Genomic DNA, 23109 nt, shown 5'->3' with positions numbered 1-23109 from the left:
TCAGGCCTCAACATGATGGGGCTGCTGAAGATATGATTCTATTATTTGGACTGGTCTGGGCAGGAGGAATCTCTTTGGTATAATCTTGACATAGTATGCATTATCACCCTGACATGCTGTGCTCTGTACAATTGGAGCAGGCGATGAGATCATGTGCTAGATTCTGTGGAACTCAAGAAACATGAGCAGTCTTCCACAGAAAAGGACAAGGATGTTGGGAAGGAGGAAGCTCTCCTTGTATATGACATACCTGTGTCGGCCTCACTATGAGGGAGACAGGACTTGACAGTCAGTGCCAGTAAATGATAGTTGGGCACAGAAGAGTAGAATGTGAAAATGTCATTGGTCATAATGGTTTGCATCATGAGTATGAATTGCAGCTGCTACTGGTTTTATTTGTGTTCATTTTTACAGCGTGTCAACAACAGCTCATATTTGGAATTGTCTTACCTGTATGTAATGTTCCCCTAAAGGACAATGAGTTGCGGGTCTGTAGTGGACATTGCTGATAATGTAGCACTGACTTAGAGGGGGTTCTGATGGCATGTAGCTAAGGACAGGTAAACTATGTGGGCATGATGGTTAAACAGTGAATAGGGTGAGGGAATGGTGTTGTATGTATCAGTGTCGGCCACATTAGCTATGTGCCACGAACAGAATGGCTACAATTCCACTACCTTACAAGTGAGGTGCCACACTAAATTTTATCAATGTTTATCAAGGGTCATTGCAGCTTTTTAGATTTGGCACGGGTGCTGGGGATGCTCGACTTTTTGCAGATATCTGCTCAGTGCCAAGCAGTGGGAACGGGAGACGCATGAGGTAAAATGCGACAAAAAATTAGCTGAGACACCTTACGGTGTGGACCGCAACTAATTTGCTAGGCCTTGGGGCAAGAAATAATCCACTAAACTTAACGCAGTTCGTACTTAGCCACAACAGGGTAAGGTTTGCCCATTGATTCTGTTTGCATCTTCACAGATGCTGCCGGAACTGATGAGATATTTCAGCAATTTCTGTTTTATTTTTGCTGCAGTTTGCTTTTGTCTAGGTTACTATGTAGCTTTGACCTCCTAATTTGTAAAAGGATACAACTGTGACAATAGCCGTTCAGAGAAGCTTCATTCATCTCATTGCTGAGATAAATTACTTATCTCATGAAGAAATATTGAACTGTTTGGATCTGTATCTATTGAAGTTGATAAAAATGAGAGATAATCTTATTGAAACATAGGATCCTGAGGGGCCTTGGAATTTCCTCTTCAGATTCTTGGGTACTGGTTGGGTAAGACACTCTGCCTTCTGAAAAATCCTGCCCTTGGAATAAAAACAGAACTCAGAGAGAAACCTCAGGTGGGAAAAACAGAGTGAATGGGCTCAATTTTGTCAGAAATTGGCAAGGTGTCAATCATGGTGAGAATCATGAAGATATTCTCTCCATGAGGCAAACTGAGATTTCTCTCACTTTTCACTGTAGGTTGCCTCATTGTCTAAGCACAATGACCCTATGGAACTCTACCTGTCTTAGCTTCTCTACCACCATAGGCAAAGATGCCCATGACTGCTGGGAGTTTTGGCATCGGTGCCAATTTTAAAGCCTAGCCCCGTACCAGGTCAAGCATTGCCAGTCAGGAATTTCCCTTCCCTAGGCACATTATAAAAAGTGTTTCTTTCTTTGTGTTTAAAAACTGTGGATATCAAGGAGAAAGAACTGATGTTTTAAAATAAAAAAACTGATTTACCAGAAAGGCTGCATAATTTCACAGCAAGCAATTCAATACTGACTATGAACTCAGTTTCTTGTGACCATGGGTTCTTGCAATTTGCAGGTGCACTGGAGCCAAGGAGTTGTTTGCAAGGTGAAGCTCACTAGTTTGCAGCTGACTGAGTGGGTTGGAACTGGAAATAACTTACAAAGATATAGACTCACGCAGTCTGAGAAAGGCATAAAAGGATGTGCTCTTGTTCTCTGAGCAGAAGCTGCCTGTTCTCTCATGTAAAAAGCTCAGATTCAATTTGAAGAAAGCCCAGTTATCTTTCCTGTAGTAGTTGCTGTGACTTTTAAACTGATAAATCAGAGACATTTTTGAAATAAATTAGTCATTCTGTCTTCCTCACACACCAGTGGAAGCTTTCAGGGAAGGACAAATGCACCCCAAAAGTCAGCTACCCAAAGAAGGATCATTCAACTTCGGAATCAGGGAGCAAAAACCAAAGAAATATCTTTCAAGATTTTTCTACCTCCACCAATAATCTATTTTCCCTGTTTATTTGACTGTGAATGTGTAAAGAGGGAGCTTATCAAGTTTTAGTTAGTCATGTTATACACTAATGGCTTATGTGTAGTATTTGTAATTACTTATAATGAACAATCATTCCTGTTTAGTACTGAAACTTGGTCTGTGTTTTGTATCAAGCTTCGTCTGAAAGTCAGGTAAATTGAGATACTGTGTGGACCTTCAACAGAAACTTTAAGCATGCAGTGTGACTTCAGGAATAGTGAGGCATGATTTATAATATGCTAATGCAGCGGGTTGTAACAATGCTGTGGTATGGGAGCCAAAAATAAACACTTCTCAGGGCACATAACAGGCATGGCTGACACTTCAATGCAAATACCAGTGCACAATCATAACTCACTTGCTGATTAAGGATTAAGCAAACGTGGTTACTAGTCCTTTGCGTCATCCCATCTTGGAATCCTGTCTAAGGAATTGCTACTCTCTTCTTCATGCCAATATGATCTAAACTTTTCGCATTGTTTAAATGTGGGACCATCACGTACTGAAAAGCATTCGAATAGATGAAACCATTCACTTACCTTCAGCATAAGCCAAAGCAAAGAATAAATAAACAAAGTTGTATTTGCTTCTGAGAACAGTCAGTTTGTCTTTTGAGCAGCAACAAATTTACAGTCAATGAGTGATAACTGCATCCAACTCACATCTATTATTGTGTTTGACGCGATATCACCTTTTGCATTAAAAAGTGCTATTTCTCCTGCTCTTGACTAGATGACTGCTGCTGCTCTCCCAGCTCTTCAGAGTCCATCTTAACACCTTGTTGCCTGCTTGAAGTTAAGCAGAGCACTGCACACTTTGTCTAGACCTGACTGAGAGGTGTTTAATTTTGGCTCCCATCCCACAACATTGTTACAACCCACTGCAACAGCATACTATAAATAAAGCCCCACTATTCCTGAAGTCACACTGCATGCTAAAGTTTCTGTTGAAGGTCCACACTGGACAGCAAGTCCCCTGGGCTGATCTTCAGTAGACCTATCATCTGCTCCACAATGCCGCAGGTGCAGTAATGGGGTACACTGTAGCTGCGCTCAGCCTCAGTCAGAAGTTGTGCAAAGAATTCTCATCACCAAGGAACCAACTGTGTAAACATCCAGCCCTTGAAAGGAAGCAGGAAATGAGAGTTCACAAGGATGTTGGCATCATGGCAGCTCCCAGAGTACTTGACGCAGATGATCACAGAATGACCCAGATTGTCTTGATAATGTCAGCTGTATTATGATACAGTGCTCTCAATACAATCCATGTACAGTCTGTAGCACCCTACACCTGGGAGAAGCCAGCTATACTGGTGTATTCTCCTGCCTGGGTAGTAGCATTGACCTCCGCATGGGAAGACAAGAGTGTGATCCAGTTCAAATTACATTAGTAACATCCTTGATACATTTGTGGGTCAAGGCTAATGAGATCTCACACAACTGCCCTGTGACTGCTTGGTAGCAGCCAATGACTGTCACTTTGATAGCCACCAATGACTGGTGGCCAACCACTCTTCCGCAGTAACTCGGAGAAGGAGTAGGCCATTTGGCCCTTTGAGCCTGCTCTACCTTTAATATAATCATAGCTAACCCTCTACTTCAATGTCATCCTTTCCATATCCCTTGACGCCTTTAGTATCTAAAAGTTTAATTATCTCTTCTTTGAATATACTCAGTGACCCATCCTCCACAGCATTTTGTCGTAGTCAATTCTACAGGTTGGCCACCCTCTGATCGAAGAAATGTTTCCTTATTTCTGTCCTAAATGGGTTGCTCTGAGACTATGACTCCTGGTTCCAGAATCCCCAATCAATGGAAACATCGTACCTAGACAATCTTGCCCGGTTATATTTATACATTGCCCGGTTATATTTATATACATTTCAATAAGATTTTCTCGCTTTCTAAACTCTAGTCATGACAGGCTCATTCAACCAATCTCTTCTCAATGGCAAGAATATCCCATCTTAGGCAGTGAGACTAAAACAGCATACGGTACTTCAGGTGCAATCCCACCGAGGCTTTATATAACTGCGTAAGACATCATTACTCCTTACCTCAAATCCTCTTGCGATGAAGACCAACATTTGCCTAATTGCTCGCTGTATCTGAATGTTTATTTTCATTGACCAGTGTACAAGGACACCCAGATCCCTTTGTAGATCCACATTTCCCAATATATCACAGTTTAAATAATACTGTGCCTTTCTGGTTTTCACACCAAATGGTTTAACTTCACTTTACTCCATATTATACCACACCTGCCAAGCGTTTGCCTGCAAACTCAATTTGTTCAGATTGTCCTGAAGGCCCCTTGCATCCTCTTTACAACTCGCAATCCCACCCAGTTGCATGTTGTCAACAAACTTGGAAATACTGCATTTGGTTCCCTCATCCAGGCCGTTTATATATATCATGAACAGCAGGGGCCCAAGCAGTGATTTATGTAGTACCCATTAGGCAGAGCCTGAAAAATGACCCCATATTTACCACTCTCTGTTTCTAGTCTGTCAATAATTCTCAATTCTGGCCAATGTATTACCTACAATCCTATCTGCAAAATTTTCTCCTCAATGGTTTCTTGTGAGGGACCTTATTAAAAGTTTTTTTGAAAGCAAAATATTCCACAACTACTAGTTCCTCCTTTTTCTGAAGAAGGGTCGAGACCCAAAATATCAGTTTTCCTCCTCCTCTGATGCTGTTTGGCCTGCTGTGTTCATCCAGCTCTACACCTTGTTATCTCAGATTGTCCAGCATCTGCAGTTCCTACTATCTCTACTAGTTCCTCCTTATCTATTAGTTACATCCTCAAAAAAATTCCAGAAGACTAGTTAAGCATGCTTTCCCTTTTATCAACCCATGCTGAATTTGTCTAATGCTGTTAATGCTTTCTAATTGTACTGATGTCACTTATTTTATAATAGACTCCAACATTTAGCCCACTACTGATGTTAGACTAACTGGCCTATAATTCTTGGTTTCTTTCCTCCTCCCTTTTAAATAGTGGAGTTACATTTGCCAAACTTCAATCTGTAGGAACTTCTCCAGAGTCTGTAGAAATTTGAAGATGACCTTAAATACATCCAATATTTCTAGGATCACTTCCCTTCATACTCTGAACTGGAGGTTATCAGGCTCTGGGAATTTGTCAGACTTTAACCCATTCACTTCTCTAGCACTACTTGTTTACTAACACTGATTTTCTTCAATTCTTCCCTTTCACTGGAAACTTGTTTCCCTAACTTTCTGGAAAATTACTTGTGTCCTCTTTTGTGAAGACAAAACCAAAATGTTCAATTCTTCTGCATCTGTTTGTTCTCGGGTATAATTTCCATTGTGTCTGATGTTTGTCTTTACTAATTAATTCACATTGCAGGTCCTACTCCAGCAGTTAACACAGTTCTGTTGTAGTGTCCTTGGACATTCTCTGTCAGCATTCACATAGCTCACAAATAACAATTTAGCACAGTCTTTGATTAAGTGGGACATGGAGGGTGACTGTGGAATGTCTCTACGTGGACCACTGACAGGAGCCTTATTTTGATTAATACAACACAAACCATAATGAACAGATATAGTAAGAGACTGTAGGTGTTGTACGATTGCTGATATTTGTTCTCCCATCCCTGCACCATGCAAGAAAGGCAGCACTGCACCGAAGAGCATTTTGCTGAAGATGTACATTTCAAAGTGGGAGGATATCAGCTCTCTGCCTTTCTGTAGCCTTTAAGATCTGGGTCTGCATTTGTGAATTGTGCCCGGTTGGTGCAACTTTTCAGGTTGACTATGACTAATTCTGCTTCACAAAGATGACTATCTTTAATCTACAGTGACCAATAACATGGTCAAAATAGCTTGTGACCTACACTTACTGGACTCCGCTTGTTTCATACGCGAGTGTTTTGATTACAGATGTCATCAACTAGTACTGTGCAAGTGACTGATTAATGCAATTACCCCTCCAAGATCCTCACATAACTCACAAGTAGAGTGCTCATACAAAAACAAAACAATTACTCTTTCCATAGAGATAACAAGTTGTAGAGCTGGATGAACACAGTAGGCCAAAAATCTTTTCTGAAGAAGGGTCTCGGCCCAAAATGTCAACCTTCCTGCTCCTCTGATGCTGCTTGGCCTGCTGTGTTCATCCAGCTCTACACCTTATTATCTCAGATTGTCCAGCATCTGCAGTTCCTACTATATCTGACACATTACTCTGCCCAGTGATGAGTTTGGCTGTGGCCTAAAATTGCCAGTTAGTTTATTTTTAAGTTCTGCTTGGTTGAAGTGCACATGTTTTTTCTAAAATCCGAAGTAAATCTTTCTGTTTGGTAAGCCCTGTAGGAAATTACTTCTTAAGCAGTGTAAGTTTGCAAAGTATCTCAAAGTAAATCTATTCTTTCTAATCAACTTGTTCAGAGATGTTAATACATACCTGCGCAACAGGTTGGACTTGAACCTAGGTCTCCTGGTTCAGAGGTATAGACACTATCTGTGCACTATAAGAGCCCTTCCCAGATGTCTTGAACCACTAACCTCTTGGTTAACAGTTGAATGTACTGACCAATTGTGCTACAGGGACATGCCAAAATAAATCAACATCTTTTCCTCTACCCACAAGTATTATTACACACAATTGAGCCACATTCCCACCACCAAAATCACTGTGACTTTTTTTTTTGCTTTTTTTAAAAAGCACCAGTAAATCACCATTCAATATTTACACGTAAAGCCCATTAAGGGCAATGCTAACCTTCAAATGTGAAGGGACCGGTGAAGTAGGGAGGGATAGAAGGATCTAAATCAAAATGGAGTTGCAGGAGGAAAGAAAACATTGTATCCCCTACAGTGCCACTTCTTTCTAAAGATATCAAGAGCATTGATGCATTCCGCATGTTCCCTCTCCAAGTGCATCCATGCATGAACATAACGGCTAGGAGGAGCAGACAGCCAGCAGAGAAGACCCCCTCCACAGCCTGCTGCATGGAACCCTGTTTATAACCAGCCTGGCCAGGCCCTGGAGCAGACCCATGAGCAGGTCCTCCCATCTGGTGGGGCCCCTCCATACCAGATCACCAAAGATCAGGAGCATGGGGCTGAACTGTAACCAAACATACAACACAACACATATTAAAGGACAGCTGAGTGTTTGCAAACCTCTTGTAAAGCAATTAACAGGTTGCATACCAAAATCAAAGCCATTGAGAGCTAGTGGGACAACAACATTAATTTCAGATCGTTCTAGTGAAAAGCTGATGCAAAACAAATGAGTTGAATGATCTTCTGTGTTGCAAATACCTACTGCTCTTTCGTCAAGTTACTTGGCAAAAATTTGCAAATTCAGTCGGGCTTCTGCTGACTGTGATGCCGAAAATTAATCTTGAATTAAAAGCCCTCCTGCAATGGAACATTAACCTGCCTATTTTTCACTGATCAGGAATTTTATTTGCATGCACTGTTTAAACAAGAGGTAGAAAAAGATGAACTCACACTCTGATCATCATCTTCACTCCTCATATGTTCTGCTATGAATCTAACACCATCGACTGCTTCTTGAATGCTGGAATTGACCATTGATGACTCATTCTTCCTTAGACCTTGACAGTCTGACAGATCTCCTAAATGCCAGCCATATTCCTTTGCTGGCTCTTTGTTGATGCAACATGCTTGAACATCAGTCTGATCCTCTTTGCCAGTTGGACAAGCTGTTGTCTGCTCCCTAATGATTCTGTCCTTCAGGCTTCGACTCTCTGGGCGCTTCATGAATAAGAGGGAGGGTAGCTTTCTGAGAAATATCTGCTTCACCCACTCGGGCATGGTATGGGTACTGGGCGACCGATGGTGCACATTTAATACACAGACACTGGTGACTATTGAGAAGGTAACTAGCACCATGGTAAACATCAGGTATTTCCCTAACAGGGGCACATCCAGTGAGGTTGGAGGAACAATCTTGGAGATGAGCAGTAAGAAGACAGTTAATGCCAGCAGGACAGAAATGCAGAGTGTAATTTTCTCGCCACAATCGGAGGGTAAGTAGAACACCAGGATCGCAAGAGAAGTTATCAGCACACAGGGGATGATCAGATTAATGGTATAAAATAATGGCTTTCTCTTGATGATAAAATCATACGTAATATCAACATATGTTGGGTCAGTTGGTATCTCATTCCTTCTCCCTGGAAGAGACACAATATCCCATTCCCCACTGGGTTTGAAGTCATCTCTGCTTGCAACATCGCTGCTTAGGACTAAATCAATTTCAGTGCGATCATATGTCCATGATCGGAATTTCAGGGTGCAGTTCTGCTGGTCGAAAGGAAAGTGCTTCACTTCAATTCTGCAGGCGCTCTTGTAGATGGCAGGAGGCAGCCAGAACACGTTTCCATTGCTGTATACAATTGCATTAGTATAAAGGGACACTTCATAGGTTCCATCAGCACTGAAAGGAAAGAAAAACCCCAAGATAATTGTTTATAACTAAGTTCTTAAAATAATTTGTGAGATGCAATCAATTACTCACCTTGACTAGCTGTAGGCTTTCATTGGTATTTCATAGCTGAGGGTGTCACAACGCCTGCATCATTCAAGAAGATGGCTCACCACTAGAATTCCAAGAGCAATTTGAAATGGGCAATAAATATTGGACTAACCAGTGATGCCTACATCCAATTTAAAAAAAGGGACTCTTGGGTGTTAAGTGTGTATGGGTGAATAGGAGGGTAAAGGGGAAGGGGACCCATTACAGGAACCATTAAAAACAGTGTGGTCTCCATAGCATTGTGTCAGATGCTTTCCAATTATCATGGGCAATGCTGTCATTTTACCTAAAAGTTTTTGAGTGTATGAAGTAAAGAGAAGGATTTAGCCTTTGTGGTTCAGCTATGGATGTAATAACAAAAAAACAGAATTGATAAATGGTCATTTTATTGTTTTTTTAAAATTAGTTATTTCCTACTGGCTTTTGGGAGCTTTACATGGAAACACAAAAAGTGGGAGAAAGAGAGAAAAATCGATGGAAAGAGGGACCAAAAAATAACCCCACCAATCTTTTATCTAGAAATTCAATCTGCACCCTCCATATTTCCTGATATATTTCCTGTTAGTAATTTTCTCTAGATGCAGCTGTGTTATCTGGTTCTACTTCATTGTTTACAGTACTGTTCCTGATTGACTTCAGTGATCTTATTTGCCTGAACAGAATCATCTCTTGGAAGCCTATTTCAAGGCTAAAGTGCTTAATTTTCTCAATTCTTTTCCTATCGTTCAGATTCAGGCACTAAGGATTGGCCTTATAACTCTTCTTTTTATACTACCTTCACATTAGGAAAGGAATTGGAGATCATGAATTGAACCAAAGTGGCTTGATTGCCTCTAAGATTTTCTACCTGTTGGAGTCAACCGTTGGTGAAAGAAGAGGATTATTCCCCAAATTGCTTCCTCCTTCCCTCTCTCAAAAAATCAAAGCCATAAGATGTACAGGAGGACGTTCTCACAAGCCTGACACTCACAGCAGGTATTTGAGACATGAAGAAGAGAAGGCAAGTGCCTCTCCTTCAAAGCCCTCCTCCCACTCAATTTACAAACATGTAAAATTCTAAGGAACAGTGGCCGTACATTGAAATTATTCAAATATTTAAATTGCGCTCATGAGCTCTGGTTCTCATTGGCGCACTACACTGCAGGTTAATTAGCGCAGCAATTAAATCAATAAAATGGCTCAGCAGTACAAGTAAATAAAAACTAAAAATTTATTTAATATCGACAATAATGGTACTAAAATAAAAACAGTAAGTGCTGTCAGTTGTCAGCAAACATTTTAAAATTCAGTTGCTGTTCATGGATGATGCTGGGAAGGCCATTACTGATTGTCTTTGATAGAATAAGCCACCTCCTTCGCCACTGTTGTCTTTGTGGCGAAGGCACTGGGCAGTGTGCTGAGTAAGGAATACCAGGATTTTAACCGAACAACAATGAAAGAACAGCAATATCGGGAAGACAGTGACACACCAGCAATATCCTAGGACTGATAAATCCAAAGGCCCAGGCTAATGTACGGGGAACTGAGTGGTGAAATTTGAATTCAATAAAATCTGGTATTAAAAGCTAATCTATTGGTGAATGTGTGTCAAGTGTAAACTCCATCTGGTTCACTAATGTTGTTTTGGGAAAGGACAGCAGCTATCTTACCTGGTCTGGCTGACTTGTGTTTCCAGGGGCCATAGCAATGTGGCTTACTCTTAACTGCCCTCTGAAATGGTATGGAGAGCCAATTAAGGGTTGGCAACAAATACCAACCTTGTCAGAGGTGCCAACAACCAATGCAAGAATGAACAAAATAATTCTGAATTTAAAAGTGCATTTGGAACTACTGCTTTTCCTTGCATCTGCTACCCTTGTCCTTCTGGGTTTTAGAGATCATTGGTTCACAGTACATTTGAAGGAGTTTTGGCAATTTGCTTATACGTACTGCAGGTATGCTGCACTGGTGTTGGAGGAATGGAATCATTGAGGTGAATTTTAAGATCAATCAGCATCTGAACTTGGAACAATCCAAATCTGAATTATAATCTGGAACATTCTGAGGTACACTCACAGAAAATAGCACACCCACTGGAAGAGATCCAGAATATGTGAATCTTCTGAATCACAGAATTGAAAAAGCACAGAAGGAAGCCTTTCAGCCCATCCTGCCTGCACTAGCTATTATCTAGTGCGAATCTTCAGCATTTTCCCATAAATATACATGCCATTTTTATGCAAATAATCATCCAATGCCCTCTTGAATTCCTCAATTCAGGCAACTTCAAAGATTCCCAGCATTTACAATTACTCTTTTTAGGGTAAATAAGAGAGTTTTCATTCACCTCCCAAACACATTTTTACAGATTATAGATAATTTTTAATCAATGTGTTTAGATATAACACACCTCTGAATCGGGTGAGATTTGAACCAAGCCTACTTTCTCAGGGGTAGGGATGCTACCATTCCTACACAAGAGGCCAAAGCTGTTCTTGCTGATGGTTGAATTCACAACCTGAGTGTTTCACTCACCTCTATACTGTCACTGTAAATACCATGAGTTTACCAAACGTGCTACTCCAGTCAGATATTTTAAAGATTTTTGCCAAAGTACATAATTACCAAATAACACAAAAGTGCCACCAAATGAAGAGGAGCAAAATGATGAAAGAGTGACTTACTTGTTATATAACACTATATCAGGGAGCCAAAGATGCCGAGAAGATATTCTGAGTTTATCGATCCCTTCATAGTTTCCAGGATTCCATCTTAGCCTATAATCATTCCACTCCTATTTGAATAAGATCATATATTATTAAAAAGTAAATTTTACATTTTTGTTAAATATCATTATAACTGTAGATTAGGTAGGAGTTCAATAAAAGTGTTGCAATGCTGGTCTTTTCAATGACTGGTGACAAAGCATTTAAACATTTAACTGAAGAATTAGAGTCAATGAAAATCTGCAGTATCAAATTGAATGCATCAAGTCAACTACTGTGTAATTCCTGTCCTTCAAAAACAAGGTTCTTCAGACTTTGTCTGGTGTATGTAATATTTAAGAGTGTCAGAGTGTTTAGCATTGCAACCTCATAGTGTGTGGGATTGAAGTTCAATTCCAGCCTTGGGTGACTATATGTGCGGAGTGTGCACATTCTTCCTGTGTCTGAGAGATTGCTCTGGTGCTCCAATTCCTCCTACAGTCTAAATTGTGTCAGAGACATGCATTGGTCATGTTAAATTGAAGGCTAGGTGGGTGAACTATGGTAAATGTGGGGTATGAGTGGGATGCTCTTCAAAAGGTCACTGCAGACCCAAGGGCCGTCTGCGCTGTAGGGGTTCTATGATTCGTATCTGCATCATACAACTGGAAAAGCCTTTCACAAGTATTGGGACATTCCAGTGAATGTTAAACAATTACTTTGTATATTCAACAACTTTTGGTCAGCCTGTTCTTATTTCAATGTTGCACCTAAGTTTTTATCAAAAAGTATGCCTGCCACAAAACGTGTTTGCTTTCAAGAAATAAGTAACAAAGTAGGGTTAAATTTACCTCATTAACGAATAAGCAGCTAAAAAGCATATTCTTCCGATCATCTGTTTTATAATTTATCCAAGTTCTTAAGTCAATCTGCTCCCCCATTAAAAACTGAGTCTGTACAAGCATGTATTTTAGTGAGGCTGGGAAGACTGAATTAAGCAACTATCTGAAATAAGAATAATGTTATCTGAAATCAACTGTCAATTGATAGTTCACCTTTCAGCTTTTTGTAATGAGGAATAACTGGAGATGAAGTAGTCACTTTTCTCATACTCCCTTGGAAAATATTCAGAAATTGAGTGTCTTTTAGTTGATGATATATGCATATCCCATATTTTTCTCGCCCATGTCCTGACTTGCCATATTGACATGAGTGATAACTACTTATGAGTTTGATGAAACGGATACATATGATGTAATCTCTCATCCTGACATAAGACAAAAAGAGCTCCAACTTCCAGTTATTAGAAGAACTATAATAACTATAATAAAAATTTATAATAATTTATTCTGTCATTATAAGAATTGCTTTTCAGTGCTCTGTCATTAGTGAGTCAGTTGAGCAAAAACCAAAATAGCAACCATTTCTATTGATTGAGGAAGCACACCTTTCAAGGGAAAAAGAAGCCACAGCGAACTAGGAGTTAATGTTGCTCAATCTATGCACAAATAAAACTAACTTCACCACTCCGCACATTAAGCCACAATCGCAAGGTGGCTATCTGGTGCACTGAGGTGTTATATGTTTTTGAAATCCTATGTAAAATGTTCCTTGATCTCTTTCACTATCTACAAAACATCAAAATGGGAGCAGAAGCACGTGGCACCAATAGAGGCAATTTACAAAATAAATCCAATTGATTATTTTCATACTTTCTAACAGATTCCAGCAGTGCCAATACAAGTAGTCTGGAAACAAGTAATCTGTTCTGACTCTAAAGCGAAGAAGGATGATGGACTGTTGGAAAACAGTCAGAAATGATGGTATCACAGCTGCAGAAAGGGACGTTGTCAAGAAGGGTACGTCCACTGAGACAGTGTGGGTGGAAGTCAGAAACAGGAAAGGAGCAGGCACTTAATTGAGAGTTTTCTACAGAACCCCCAAAGCAACAGAGACACTGAGCAACAGATTAGGAGACAGTTTGTGGAAAGTATAGGGTTGTTGTCATGAGTGACTTCAACTTCCCCAATACAGACTGGAACCTTCTAAGTGCAATCAGTTTGGATGGAGCAGATTTTGTCAGGTGTGTCCAGGAAGGATTTCTGGCTCAATATGTATATAGGCTGACTAGAGGGGAAAGCCACATTGGACATGGTGTTTGGCAACGAACTAGGCCAGGTGTCAGATTTCTTGGTGGGAGAGCATTTCGGTGACAGTGATCACAACTCCCTGACCTTTACTGTAGTCATGGAGAGGGATAGGAGCAGACAGTATGTGAAGGTATTTAATTGGGGAAGGAGTAATTACAATGCTATTTAGCATGAACTGCACAGCATAAGTTGGGATCAGATGTTCTGAGGGAAATGCATGACAGAAATGTGGAGGTTGTTTAGGGAGCAGTTGCTACAAGCATTGGATAGGTTTGTCCCACTGAGGTATGGAAGGGATGGAAAGGTGAAGGAACCTTGGATGATAAGACATGTGGAACACGTAGTCAAGAGGAAGAAGGAAGTTTACGTAAGGTTGAGGAAGCAAGGATTGAACAGGGCTCTAGAGGTCTACAAGGTAGCCAGGAAGGAAATGAAGAATGGACTTAAGAGAGCTGGAAGTGAGTATGAGAAAACCTTGGCAGGTAGGATCAAGGAAAACCCCAAGGCATTCTATGCTTATGTGAGGAACAATAGGATGGCCAGAGTGAGAGTAGGGCCAATCAGGGATAGTGGAGGGAACTTGTGCACTGAGTCAGAGGAGGAAGGGAAGGTCCTTAATGAATGCTTTGCTTCAGTATTCACCAGTGAGAGGGACCTTGACCTTTGTGAGGACAGCATGAAACAGGCTGATATGCTCAAACAGGTTGATGTTAGGAAGGAGGATGTGCTAGAAATTTTGAAAAAGATGAGGATAGTTAAGTCCCCTGGGCCAAAGGGGATATACCCAAGGTTAGTACGGGAAGCAAGGGAATTGATTGCTGCCCTTTGGCAACGTATCTTTGCGTCCTCACTATCCACTGTAGTAGTACCAGATGATTGGAGGGGGCAAATGTCATTCCCTTGTTCAAGAAAGGGAATAGGGATAATCCTGGAAATTACAGACTGGTCAGTCTTACTTTTGTGGTGGGCAAATTATTGGAGATGATTCTGAGAGATAGTATTTATGATAATTTGGAAAAGTGCAGTTTGTATAAAAATAGTCAGCATGGCTTTGAGAGGGGCAGGTCATGCCTCACGTGCCTCATTGAATTCTTTGAGGAAATGACAAACACATTGATGAAGGCAGAGCAGTGAATGCGGTAATATATGGATTTCAGCAAGGCATTTGATAAGGTTCCACATGGTAGGCTCATTCAGAAAGTAAGGTGTCATGGGATTCCGGAAAATTTGGCTGTCTGCATACAAAACTGGCTATCCAATAGAAGACAGAGGGTGGTAGTAGATGGAAAGTATTCAGCCTGGAGCTTGGTTACCAATGGTGTTCCGCAGGGATGTTCAGGGGATTTCTGCTTTTTGTAATCTTTATAAATGACTTGGATGAGGAATTGGAAAGATGGGTTATTAAGTTTGCCGATGACACAAAAGTTTGAGGAGTTGTGGAAGGTGTGGAGGGCTGTTGTAGGTTGCAACAGGACATTAACAGGATGCAGAGCTGAGCAAAGAAGTGGCAGATGGAATTCAAACCAGGAAAGTGTGAAGTGATTCATTTTGGAAGGTTGAATTTGAATGCAGAATACAGGGTTAATGGTAGGATTCTTGGCAATGTGGAGGAACAGAGGGATCTTGGGGTCCATGTCCACAGACCCCTCAAAGTTGCTCGGGCTGTAAAGAAGGCGTATGGTGTGTTGGCTTTCATTGGCAGGGGAATTGAGTTTAAGAGCCACGAGGTTATGCTGCAGCTCTATAAAACTCTGGTTTAGAACACGCTTGGAATATTATGTTCAGTTCTGGTCACCTCATTATTGGAAAGATGTGGAAGCTTTAGAGATGGTGCAGAGGAGATTTACCAGGATGCTGCCTGGACTGTAGGGCAGGTTATATAAGGAAAGGTTGAGGGAGCTAGGGCATTTTTCATTGGAGTGGAGTGAAGAAGGATGTGAGAAAAAGTCGTACAAGATGATGAGAGGCAGAGATAGAGTGGACAATCAGAGACTTTTTCCCAGGGTGGAAATGGCTATTACGAAGTGGCATAATTTTAAGGTGATCAGAGGAAGGTATAGGGGAGATGTCAGAAGTAGCTTCTTCACTCAGAGAGTGGTGGGCGTGTGGAACGCACTGCAAGCAGTGGTAGTGGAGCCAGATACTTTAGAAGCTTTTAAGTGACTCTTGGATAGACACATGGAGGATAGTAAAATGTTGGGTATACTGGGTAGTTTGATCTTGCTAGGATAATAGGTCGGTACAACATCGTGGGCCAAAGTGCCTGTACTGTGCTGTACCTTTTGATGTTCTATGTTCTAGAAATTACTGAAATACTGGACTAAATCTTGGTCATTTTGGCAAATTTGGAGTTGCAATTATGATTTTGTTTTAGAATTTCTTGACATGAGGTTAAGCGAGTTCTCTTGCTGTGCCTTACTGAGCTTGCTACATAATTACTATCGACCCCTATGGTACCCGTCATATCGAATTTCCACCCTCATCTTACCGTGCGCTGTTCGCAAAATAACTTGCTACCCAGCAGATATTCGCCCAAAGACCAGCATTTCTTGCGCTCAACCATCTTTGAAAGGTCAATTCAGCATTGCCCCTAACTGGCAATATCATGGCACATCAGTTACAAATCTGCATTGCTCATGATACAACAGTCACAAATCTACACTGTTCACCACACAGAGATGACATGGTTGACAATGCTTTCTACATACAACCCTATCTTCTCATACTAATTGTTGGTTAACCACTCATTACACTATTCTGTAACTACATGCAGTCTGAAAATCCTCGAATTCAGCAATACCCAGTCACCAGTGCCCAGTGAAGACTTATATCTTGTCCAGGAGGGGAGTATCATATACAAGGAAGTAATCAGATAATTTCAAACATGAGCTTTTATTTACAGACAGCAAAAAGGAGCACAAACAAATATAGGCTGAGTTTTACTCTACGATGCAAACGAGATTTCAACATCATGACCAAAAAATATTTGACAGTCCATGACTTTCCACTGCATCCAGCTCATGTCTGTCAATCAGACCGCGAAGCAGATAAACTCTGCCATGCACAAAGAAAACATTCTGCTTCCTATTGTCCTCATCCTCCTGCTTGAAAGTTTCCTCTTGTTGCCACACTTCCTCAGCATCCAACACATCATCTTGTTATCTGCTCCAATTGTGCAGACCACAGCACACCATGATGATGTGTCTGAACTATATCAGAGGGGGTCAATCCAGAAAATTCCATGAAGTGGAACTAAACCTTCCATACCTCCATCACCTGCTCCACCACAGCCCTGCATAAAACAAGGGTGGGTTTAAAACCTGTGCTCTGCATCAGGCAGGATCTGTGTAATGGTCATGGGACTTGGTTGCAGTGGTTATCCTTTGTTCCCAGCCATCCAAATTCACAAAAGTACCAAATACACAATAATCCTCCAGTATGTAGGAGCCATGGCAGCTGCCAAGGTAGTGGGCACACACCTCTAGGCAGTGCATGAGTGATCACAGATCATCTGACCATTAATCGATTGGAACCCTTTGCTGTTGATGAATTGTGTAGGATTGTGATACTGCTGTCTCAATGCCACATTTGTATCGTCGATGGCACCCTTTTAGTGGAGGAAGACAGCTATGTTCCTGAATCCTAAAGCTCCCTGCAGCATTGATCTTGTTGTGGCAGACTGCAGTGAACCGGTCTGACCTTACACAGATGGCATCAGTCACTGTCCTGATGTATTTGTGGGTGTACTAATGAGAGATCCCACACATTAAGATGGCAGCACTGGCAAGGTAGGCAGCTTTTGGGCTCCTGGACTCACCTGTTCCAGACTGGCTGCTTACTCCCCCTGCCCTGCTGACATCTTGAGAGGAGCAGGGGGAGGTGATAGCCTAGTGGTATCACTGGACTGTTAATCCAGAGACCCAGATCATGTTCTGGGGCTGCAAGTTTGAATACTGCCAGGGCAGGCGGTGGAATTTGAATTCAATAAATGTCTGGAATTAAGAGCCTAATGATGACTGTGAATCCATTGTCAATTGTTGGGAAAACCCATCTGGCTCACTAATGTCCTTTAGGGAAGGAAACTGCCTGGTCTGGCCTACATGTAACTTCAGCCCCACAACAATGTGGTTGACCCATAACTGCCCTCTGAGCAATTAGGGATGGGCAATTAATGCTGCCTGGTCAGCAAACCCCTCATCCCATGAATGAATAAAGGAAAAAAAAACTCCCTTCTTTCCTTAAACCTTTTGTAGTCTTTCTTTATCATCATCTTCTTCCTGTCAGTGCTGAGGAGAAGGTGACATTACAGAGGAGTGTGGTTGAAGTGGGAGTCTTGGCCAGGCAGTAGTGGCATAGCCTGGCAGCAGAGCTAGGGACTCCTGCCTGTGGCAAGCCCTGAGCAGAGACTCCAGGCATTGGCAAGGTGGCAGCTGCAGAGGATGCGGTGACTCCTGAACGTGCCTGGCCTGGAGCGGGGACCCAAGATGTCGACAGGGCAGCAGCTGACGTTGTGGCGGTGTGGTATGCCGGGAGAAGGGGACTCCAGGTGTAATCGAGGTGATGGCAGCAGACCCAGGGATCTCCTGGTGTGGGGTGAGTACAGGTCCAGCACAGGACCCAGCGTTGATGAGGTGGGCCCAATAACAAACAGATGGCACCTGACAAGTGGTGATTCCGATTTTGGTGAGTCTGGGCACAGGCAGGCGTGTGGTGGAGCAGGTGTGCCTGGTGAGCTGGCTCAGGGCTCAGGACCCATGGTAAGCCACAGAACAATAATAGACAAACTATTTCAGCTGTATCTTTTTATTCTTAAACTATTTGAGGTGACGATGGATTGTGGTGGCAGTTGAAGCTTTTCACTTTATTTTACTGTATTATTCACCGTCAATTAGAACAGACAATAAATCATCATTGATTCATTCATTCATTAACAGGCGACTCATTACTCTCTGAAAAGAGCAAGTCACACAGCAGTTCAACAGCTGTCAGCTTCACAGTAACCACAAGAGGGTCCTCAGATCTCGCTCCAGCACTGTTTCATTACAGTACCCCTGAACATACAGAGCCTGCATTGGCACTGTGCCTCACTCATCTCCAGGAAACAGATTTAGCAGTGAGAAAACTCTGGGCATCCTGGTCACTTCCCACATTGGGAGATGGCCCGTAACAGTGACCTCTCCCTGAGCTGGGTACCATTTGGCTCCAACATGGCCTGCTGCTGTTTCTGGGCTTGCCACTGGCCCCGTTCCTGCTGCATCTGCCTTTACCTTCACAGGTAGTCAGCCACAGTGACCAAAGTTCCAGCAGCGGCAGGGCCCAGGACTCTCAATGGAGAAGGCCTGAAACAGTTTCTCTGATCTCAGAGGAGTCAGTGTCATACCCTACAGATGAGGTTGAGCACACTACACCACACAATGAAACATGCTGCACCCTTACAATGAGAAACATGTCTCCACTGATGCAGCATTCCCTCTGATTTTTTTTAGGAGCTATGTGAGCTTCTGAAGCCTCTGCATAACAGCAACTGACCAGAAGTCTATGCCAAGATTGGTGTGCTGACATCAATCACCATGTGCAGAATACTGGAGCAGTTGTCCGTGCTCACAGCCACGCAGTTTCAAGGGAGTATTGCTCAGACAGTTCCCCTGACCTTTAGCAACCAACTGTGGTAAAGCCCTGAAGCCCTGGACAGTGCATGGACTGTGCTTGTGAGCGATATTACCGGGCTCACAACCAGCAACTACCTCCCATCCCTGCATTGAGGACTAAGCCTCCCCAATTTTCAATATGGCCATTGTTTGACTAACATGCAGTGTCTTTGCTAGCACATGTTGCAGGTGTTAGATGGACATCTTGGTCGGCTGCACAGCAAGACAATCCCAATTCCAGACAGATACCAACTAAGAAGCTGTTTGTGTGGCTGTGCAAAAGACAAGATGGAAGTCATATGATGGCACAACTGTAGGTTAAATTATGATAGACAATTAGAAATGGAATAAAAACAGGAAGTGGTAGCGAAATTCAGCTGATCTTGCAGCATCTTTGGAAAGAGAAACAGCAACAGCAACACTGATTACCTCTGCCTCTGATTACAGCACCAGTGCGCTAAAAGCTATTGCAGGGTAAGACAATGCAAGACATGGACACTGTGATCAGGTAGATAGATGCTAATTATGTGAATATTAAGACAGCAAGCGAGCAGCCTTATATCACAGCCCTGTCCAATCTGTGAGCTGGATGCCTGCCCCTTCGCGTAAAGCTTGCTTAAGCAGCTTCACAATGCTCAATGCTGATCTATCCTGCAATGCAATGCAATGCCCTGCAATAGGTGTTTTGTGAGCGACCTGCCTGGAGAAGTCCCTTATTGTGGTGGCAGATTCTGAAGGCCAACGTCTGTGGACAAGGGGTGCATGCGCCTGGTGCCTATGATTGGTCCCAGACCATGTGAAGATGATTCTAGAGCCAGGAGCGAGCTGAATCCTCTGGGTCCCTGCTCTTGTTTCCACATGTGATTTCCCCTATGTCTAACTTTTTTCAAGAATTTAGTAAGGTGGAAAGCTGAATATTAATGAGATGAACAGTGCCATCCACAAGTAGTAATCTCCCTAATTGCAACTTGCCAGTGCCTGGTGAGGAACTCACTCCACCGTGTGTGAAAAGCACACATGAGAGAGGAGTTGCCCCCACCATCAAGATAGGTCCCATCCGACTTCTCATCCAATTCACACTCAATCCACATATCTCACCACTGCCATATTACTTAGACTCCTACAAGATTCTGCATATAAGGATAAAAAAAAAATTCTATTTCTAGTTAAATAAAAGCAAAATAGTGCAGAACAATTAGAATGGAAAATTTAAGTTCTGAAGAAGTCATATCAGGCCCAAAACATTAACTCTGTTTCTCTCTCCAAAAAGTCATGCTGGATTAGCTGAGTTTCTTGAGCACCTTCTGCTTTTATTCTATTTCTAAGTGTCTGTTACAAATTAACTTCAGTTATGCCATCACGTGACTTCCATCTTCACTCTACATGAAACCTTAAATATCTTTGTTGACAGTTTGCTGATTATCACTAACATAGACTCCCACTGACTTCAAAACGGATCTTAGACTTTGAAACCTATGCCCAAGCTGCATTGCTGAAGGTGAAGTCTTTTGAATGAAATATCAAATCAGGCTCCTCCTGCACTTGTGGGTGGGCGTGAAAGATCCCATAACACTATTCTGAGGAAGTCTGGGGAGTAGTTCATCATGCTATGGCTACTATTCAACACTCAACTAACACAGCAAAAACGGATTATCACATTATTTGGGTACCCACATGGGCCCTAGTTATGCCTGTCTCTTTGTGGGGTATGTGGAACATTCCTTGTTGCAGTCCTATTCCAGACCTCACCCACAACTCTTTCTCCGATGTATCAATGATATCATTGGTGCTTCTTCCATCTCTGGTCTGGAATCTAGAAGGACAAGGGCAGCAGATAGATGGGAACACCACCACCTTCAACTTCCACTCCAAGTCACTCACCATCCTGACTTGGAAATATATCGCCGTTCCTTCACTGTAGCTGGGTCAAAATCCTGGCGTTCCCTCCTTAGTAGCAGTGTGGGTCAACCCATAGCAGAAGGACTACAGCGGTTCAAGAAGTCAGCTCACCACCATCTTATCAAGGGCAACTAGGGATGGACAATAAATGCTGGCCGAACAGCCAGCTATGCCCACAGCCCAGAAATAAATAAATAAATAAATAAAATGATGAGGGACACTAAAATGTGATCACACTTACACAGAATGTAATTTGTAGCCTTGGTTTCAGCAATGGGAAAGATCAGCTCAGAAATGGCATGAGGGCAGGGAAATACAAATTTTGTGTTAATGCAGATCAGAATCTTGGAGGAAGGGGTGGCTCCATGGGCAGGAAGTGCGACTTCAGTAGAGATAGTTAACGGGCAAAAGTGACAAAGAAGCTGAAAGGCTCCTGGACCTTGTTGGATGTGAAGTCAGACTACGCAAGAAAAGAATGTTTGTTTGTGGGAAAGGAGGCTAAACATCACGTCTACATGGATTTGGAAAAGTGAATGTCCAGTCTATGCTCTCAATGATTCTATATTCTGAAGCAGCAATCTAGGTTGGCTTCCTTCCAACACAATTCATCTTAATATCACTGACACAACATTAATTAAAGATATTTTTTGCATGATAACAGTTATTTGCTTCTAGTGTACGTGCTTATTAATCAAATGTAATAAGAATATACATTTAAATATACAACAGTCATCTTCTGAACCAAAATGCAAGACCTCATTCAAAAAACTTAACTGAATTGTTCTGGGATGAAGAATTTCATAATTAAGTGTAGATTCAAATTACATATTTGGCTCATCATGGTTCCAATATTTTATATGTGTGATTGAACACATTGCGAAATAATCATACAAACCTGCGTGAGCCAAGCATTTGTGGTCATTATCTGTTCCCTCTCATTCTGGAGAAAAACAAAAATGACACAATTATATCTTCAAAAATCATTATAAATCATACAGACAAAGACACATTCATGTGCATCAGCAAAGTGTTATGATATAATTAAAGCTTAAACATCAGTAAAATATCATCTATTAGATGAATTTAATATTATCATTTAAAATGCTATATCAGGAAAACCTTGTGTCTGGTTGATTTTCTGGTTGATTTTCACTTTTCCTTTCAGTGTAATTCATCTAATATCATTTCAGCAGCTCTACAGGTTGTGGAATTTTAAGCACAAATGACATTCACTGCCAAGAGAGTTTCTGCAATCATCCGCCTTAGTTTTACAATCATCACATGAGAAATAGGCCTGCCCATGCAGTTTACCATGTCCCTAAGGGTGAGTTAATTGTCACTGCAGGTTTATGCTACTCATGCTCATTCAAAGGAAGCACCAAAGTTAGAAGGCTGTTTGAACGCCTCCCCATATCCCCATGATGACTGAGAGTGAAGATAAGCTTGTAACTGAAGAGGGAAATGCACAGCAAACCATGAATAATGACATTGTACCAATCGCTCTTCAGTGTACCTGGGTATTTGTTAAACTGGTTTCACTCAAACTGACTCCTCTGGTATTGTCTTTCCTGCCATTGCTGGTCACTTAAGACTCCAGGTGTATACGGAATAAAACGACAGTTTCATTTTGAAACCCGGAGCAGAGAGATATCCTGATTCTTAAGTACCCTACTGAGCATGATATTGTCACCAACTGGGTTGGGATGGCGATACTCGGGTATCACACCTAGCCCTGTCCACAGAAGAACCCTGAACTCCAAAAACAACGGAGAATAAATGAAATAGGTTGTGTTGGAGACCTTCAGTGGCTCTTCCAGGTTAGGTTCCCAATCAGGCTCTGCTGTGCCTGTATGCGTCCAATAAAACTATCAGCATCATACTGGCAAGGGGATGCTGTACCTAAACT

General features: G+C 41.9%; 1 protein-coding gene across 1 annotated transcript in view; it reads right to left on the bottom strand.

Annotated features, from left to right (window-relative positions):
• LOC125450940 (neuronal acetylcholine receptor subunit beta-4-like) overlaps positions 1–23109 on the bottom strand; it is a 63100-nt gene that overhangs the window by 24788 nt on the left and 15203 nt on the right. The window contains exons 3-5 of the mRNA XM_048527420.1: positions 22099–22143; positions 11486–11595; positions 7772–8723 (exon numbers count right to left, since the gene is read on the bottom strand). Of these exons, the coding sequence (XP_048383377.1) occupies positions 7772–8723; positions 11486–11595; positions 22099–22143 (1107 nt within the window). The remainder of the gene's footprint in view (positions 1–7771; positions 8724–11485; positions 11596–22098; positions 22144–23109) is intronic.

The sequence above is a fragment of the Stegostoma tigrinum genome, chromosome 3 (genome assembly GCF_030684315.1).
Source record: "Stegostoma tigrinum isolate sSteTig4 chromosome 3, sSteTig4.hap1, whole genome shotgun sequence".
Taxonomy (NCBI): Eukaryota; Metazoa; Chordata; class Chondrichthyes; order Orectolobiformes; family Stegostomatidae; genus Stegostoma; species Stegostoma tigrinum.
This window is presented reverse-complemented; position numbering and strand designations above follow the sequence as displayed.